Genomic DNA, 5629 nt, shown 5'->3' with positions numbered 1-5629 from the left:
CCATAATCTTGAAACTGCGGTGTGTTTGACATTGACAGCTAAAATATGCAGATCGAGCTAACATTGATCTTCAGCACAAACACAAAACACATAGTATTTACTCCCACACCCAGCCAACACTTGTGCCAGAACCGCTGAGAAACAGCAGTACTGGGTGATTCTACATGAGCTTTGAGACGCAGTTCCACTTGGTGAGAATGGGGTGCAGAAAGCAATTTGGCTACTGCTGATTGGCTCTGGCTGCCATGTAGGCCAGCTGTAGGGAGTGATAAATTACAGTTCCTGTGATCCTCAGCCCTCTCATCCATCTCAACGTTATAGAGTTTCTATAGGCTTCCTCACCACGAGGCCTGAGCAGCAGGAAGATTTCCTATAGCACAGTTCTCAGTCCTAACAGAGATGCCATTTCTAGGTGTGTTCCATTAGAGCAATAAATTGTACTTCTGAACTGACACCTATAGATATTTTTGACAACTGGAGATAAATGGTCAACTGTGTGAGTCAATCACTTTCTACTGAAATGTATTACTCCCAACAAACAGCCTATAAATTATTTCTTGAATACATAACCATCCATATAGGATTCATGAGTAGATATTATTTAACAACCCCTCCAGGCACTATTTGCGAGACTTGACCTTTTGTAAAACCATTTTGAAAGATAACGGGAAAAAACATTATAAAGTTCTAACAAATAACCTGAAGCAGCGATTCAGCTGTCGCGGTGTCTGCCGTCAGAGATTTCCTCATACTTAAAGCCTCTCCAATCAGTTGATTAATCGCCTGCTAGCTCGAGGCTAATGAGGTCATGAGGGTGTATTTAACCATGGCCCTATTTAATTTTCTGCTGTCAGAACATTAAAAATTCCATTTTAAGCACATCCTAATTCGGCTTGGCGATAAATTACTAATATTATCATGGGAGGTCCTATCTCCTCTGAACACAGCTCAATTTACCAGCTTGGTTCACTTCATGGTACCTTTACAGTGCCTCAAAAATCTATTTATCTAGATAATGTAATCTACTGTCAAACATGTAGGCAACCTGTTACCTATATCAAACTTTTAAATAGCCCTAACAATTTGGTCGATACATTGAACTTTGAGTCGCAATTAGAAAGCTTTATGTTTAAGCATATGTCATTTTATCACATAACATTTAATCAATAAAATCAACTAACATATGTGAGCCATGATATTAGATTCATGCAACAATAACTCTTATGAAACAATTAATTTTACTGAATAAGTCAAAATGTGTAACAAAAAAAAGCTGTTACTGAGCTCAATATGATTCTCTCACTGAACAACTTGTCATTTTACAGTTATGTCCGATTCGAAATGAAACAGTTACACTGATTTATACCTATATATGTTAACTTATTTGTGAGATTGGCATCAATCTATTCACTAATTGATTGTAAATTTAACATCTTATAAATAAAGTTTGCTGGTATTTTACAATAAATTAACTGAAACTAATCAACTAATAAACTGAAGAAATTTCACCGTTTCGGGGTAAAGCAAAGTGCCTATACGAAATCTATTATTAATCTATTAAGCTTATATTATGTGAATCCCATTAAGGCAAATTGCTCAAACAGACATGCAGATTGTTTTCAGGTGTTTATTCAAATCAAGATCAGACCAACAAACACATCATGCATTTTCCTTATTCAAAGATCATCTAAAAAGAAAGCACCTTTATCTACATTCAGATTTTTAAAAGGGATAGATCACCCAAAAATAAGTTCTCATCATTTACTTTACCATCATGTCATTCCAACCCTGTATGATTTACTTTTTTGGTTGAGGAAATAAAGCAGCTGAAGCATTGTACTATATATCTCCTTTTGTGTTCCATGCAGAAAAAAATAATTAAAATGAGTATATGATGAGAGCATTTTTGGATGAACTAACCCTTTAACTCGGTTACATTACCTCATTTAGTGATGATCAAATGCTTTTTTCTCCCACATAAAACACAATGTTTTTCTAAATATTTTATATATTTACAATTACATAACATAATAACTACTTTGAATTAACTACTAAGAGTTTCTGCATATAGGAATTGAGCCATTTCTGTCTTTCCATTGCTGTCAAAAGCTTGCTCTTTTCTCTAAATGCAGCGTCATCTGCCACCACTATGTTTCTCTTCTGCTGGTGACCCACCCGTGAAGGCCAGTTGCCCAGCCAGCCCTTCACCAGCTCCTCCTCCATCTGTGACTGGCTGAGCGGAAGCCAATCATCCCCGACCAGCTGTTCTGTCCCAGCCTTAGCTGCTCCGAAATCTGGAGCGCTCAGCATCTGAATGCTCCAATCACGGAGCGAGATGGAGGGGAACAGCACTTCCCACTGTTCGGAATCCTCTTGACCAAGATCAGGCAAGTTACTGTTCAGAAGAGAGAGATGTGTCAGAAATGTGTCCAATGAGCAAGCATGAAATGATAACTCTAAATCGACAATGAAACATGATTTATAATTTTTTTTACACCAGGATTGGGGCTGCAATTTCTAGAACTGTATTAAATGTAGCCAGTTTATAAATGCTATCTCCAAAAATGACAAATAAAGTTGTTGTTTTTTAAGGTTTAGCAGAACTTATAGTTCTTGAGGAAAAAAATGTCTATGTTAGGAAAAAGACTTCCATGTGAAATTTTAAGTCTGTAGCTCAAATGGAGTTGTGTGTTTGATGGGTTAAATTTTGCTAATTTAACCACTAGTTTATAAATAACCACACATCTATTGCATCCTATAATTAAATAAAATGCAATATAAAACTCTTCATGCATGCAGAATTTGGTGAGTTTTCACCTAAGGGATACAAGGCTACAGCTGTTCAAATTGACAACAACAACAACAACAACGATGATAATAATAAATCTCCTATTTTTGAGGAACAGTTATACCTTTGCAGAGGTCGAAGTTGAGGCTGGGGAAACGCAGATGTCTTCAGAGTCACACTCACGAGGACTAAGAACAACAGGGCAGGACGAGGAGGCAAGGATAAAGCCACCATCTACAGATAAATATGTTGACCAAGACATAATATTAGAAAAATGTTTCTGTACAGATAAGAGAGGGAGAGGATATACTTGCGCAACATTTAAATTGTAGATATTGAATGTAATATACGAGGGATGCTGACTATTGCCAGAAGATAGTTCTGACCACAGGCAACTTTGAAATTAAACTCATATATCAGCCAATCAGAAGTATATTTCAGATGTCTACATTATTTACACCCTTTCATTCACTTACATTATACAGCAGTACTTAAGAACAGAACAAAAACGTACATATTAAAAGCTGAATTTTTACATTTTTAAATACAAGACAGTTTTAACTTATTTTCTGCTTTCAATCTGCTTTGCAATATATTTCAAAATGAATGAATAAAAAAAGTTTCCACCTAGAGGAAAAACCTGTTCCGTTACAAAATTTTGTAAAAAATCAACATAGATGTTTTGTTTTTTAAATGTAGTTAAATAGCAATACATTATTATTAAATACTTGTAAAATATTGAATACTTTAAAATATTATGATTTGCAATTATAGTCAAATGAATTTTTATGTTTATGGTACCTTTGTGGAGTAGCTCTTCCTCTTGGCTGTGTGTTTCTGTGGTGTGGAGTCAAAAATCCAGTCAGTCTTGAGTGACTCCAAGCTGGTTTGCAAATCTTCCATGCAATGTCTCAAAGAGGTTTGTGATTGTCCAATATTTCTGTCTAACGCTCTAGGTAGGTAAATAATCGTTGAGTAGTTGCCTATGGTTCCTCTTTATATGTATTGCTTTATCAACTTCTCTGGTTGTAGCTCTACCTGTGAATATCTACAGGATTTGGTTGTGTGGGATTATATATACCTCTCTTTTTGTCAGAAGTTGTAGGGGGAAACAGAAAAGATAAAAAGGCATGTGTCATTCTCCTTGTTGAAAAGGAAACCGAGCTGAAACAGAGAAGGCCACACCCCTGAATGTCCTGTTTGGATGGAGCCTTAAAATAGCGGAAAGAATCAGAGGAGAAAAGACAAGTGTTTGGACGTCAGAATACCTTAATGATGTCTCAAAAAAGGAAAAAGATAAATCTGGAAAGTGCCACATGATCATGATCAAAACTAGTTGTTCCAGCGTTTCCGTACTATGGCATTTAATAACCTTGACTCAAGCGCGTGACCTACCTGTCACTGGGCGTAACCTATAGGATCATGAGTTACAAGATAAGGGTCGATAATGAGGATCCCGAACCGAATTTGAAGTGACGTGCGTGCTGTCCTCATGCAGCCCACGCACACGTTTGGATTCTAGGCCAAACAAAACGTCACTCTCATTAAATTTGAAAGGTCTTGTCAAACACACTGAATCCCCCACAAGAAAATTTGTCCCATTTTACGCAACCACAGGTAGGTTTTTGCTTCAGAAACACTCAACACAATCTGACAACTGCTAAAACAGTCATGTGCAGACAACACTGTTTTTCATACATAAGGAGCATCTTCTTTTCTAATGATTGTATATTTCATTGTTATTCAATGTAAACATTCATCAGACCGTGGAAAAACACGCATTCAACTTATAGGTGACATCCGGCGAAAGAAAACACTAATTTTCATTCAGTACAGGGAGGCTTGTTACGGAAGCTGACTTTAGCTAGGTCTCATTTAAAATAATGGGCAGCGGTTGTGAGTGCAAGGTTCAGACAAGCAGGTCCTGACAATCATTATAGAGCAGGACAACAGCGTCGTGGACCGGTCGCGTCGGACATGAGTGGAAGGACAAGAATGAAAGCATCAGGGCGTGAGGAAGATGAGGTCAGGGGATTCAGCGGCGAGAGGCTGAAGAAATGATCTGAAGCATTTAGTAAACTCTGGCCTCAATGTTGGTTGTAATACATAGATCTGCAAGTTTTAACATCCACCGTCAACCGCGAGTGTGAGTCATGAGCTCTTTTTACACAAGCAAGCACTCTCTCTTCTCTCTTATTCCACACCTCCTTGTCTTTCATATCCTCATACAAACCTCTGGATTTTTCATGCTCACAAACTGTGAAAAATCTCGGAGTAAACTTTACTTAAAGGCCATCAAATGAAGAGAGATTTTTGGAGTGTTTATTGTTGTTACAGTAAATTCTAAACTCTATCGAACATAATCAGCACTAATTGTATCTTCAGGCTAATTTTAGTAAACACTGTTATCACAAGATACACTTTAGCTATCTACCAAAACATTAATATGTACTTGTTCTGAATATATTTGAATATAAATAAATATTCTAAACTGGATATTGGGGAATGTGACGGGTGGAACATTTTGAAAAAGGCTTTTCCTATTATCAAGGTTATGATTAGCATTCTACAGCCAACACAGAAAGATGTTTTTGGCTGCCAGATTATGTAAGTGATCCACAAGCAGGTGCTAACAGCAGCCATGTTAACAAGACAAACCTTGACCCCCCTGAGACAATAATATGGTTTACTGTTCTTTCTAAAAGTCTATAATATAATAGTAAAATATGTAGTAAAAACAGTCTATTGTTATGCAAGCAAATCCCTTCATTAAACACCCATTAAAAGGAAGTCAGCCAGAGATGTTATGTTAATTTCAGGGAAGCAATTTGCCATTTATGA

At 36.9% G+C, this 5629-nt stretch overlaps 1 protein-coding gene across 1 annotated transcript; it reads right to left on the bottom strand.

The window, feature by feature from the left end:
- Nucleotides 1-2034: 2034 nt before the first annotated feature.
- On the bottom strand, nucleotides 2035-3691 carry pth2 (parathyroid hormone 2). The gene is made up of 3 exons (XM_077238617.1): nucleotides 3590-3691; nucleotides 2913-3022; nucleotides 2035-2395 (listed from the first exon to the last, which is right to left on the bottom strand). Exons 1-3 carry the CDS (start codon nucleotides 3689-3691, stop codon nucleotides 2035-2037), a joined length of 573 nt encoding a protein of 190 aa, XP_077094732.1.
- Nucleotides 3692-5629: the final 1938 nt, after the last annotated feature.

Source organism: Siphateles boraxobius, unplaced genomic scaffold (assembly GCF_051911475.1).
Source record: "Siphateles boraxobius isolate OS27281-9 unplaced genomic scaffold, OSU_SipBor_1 22, whole genome shotgun sequence".
NCBI lineage: Eukaryota > Metazoa > Chordata > Actinopteri > Cypriniformes > Leuciscidae > Siphateles > Siphateles boraxobius.
Note: the sequence above shows the minus strand (reverse complement) of the source record. Positions and strands in the feature narration are given on the sequence as shown.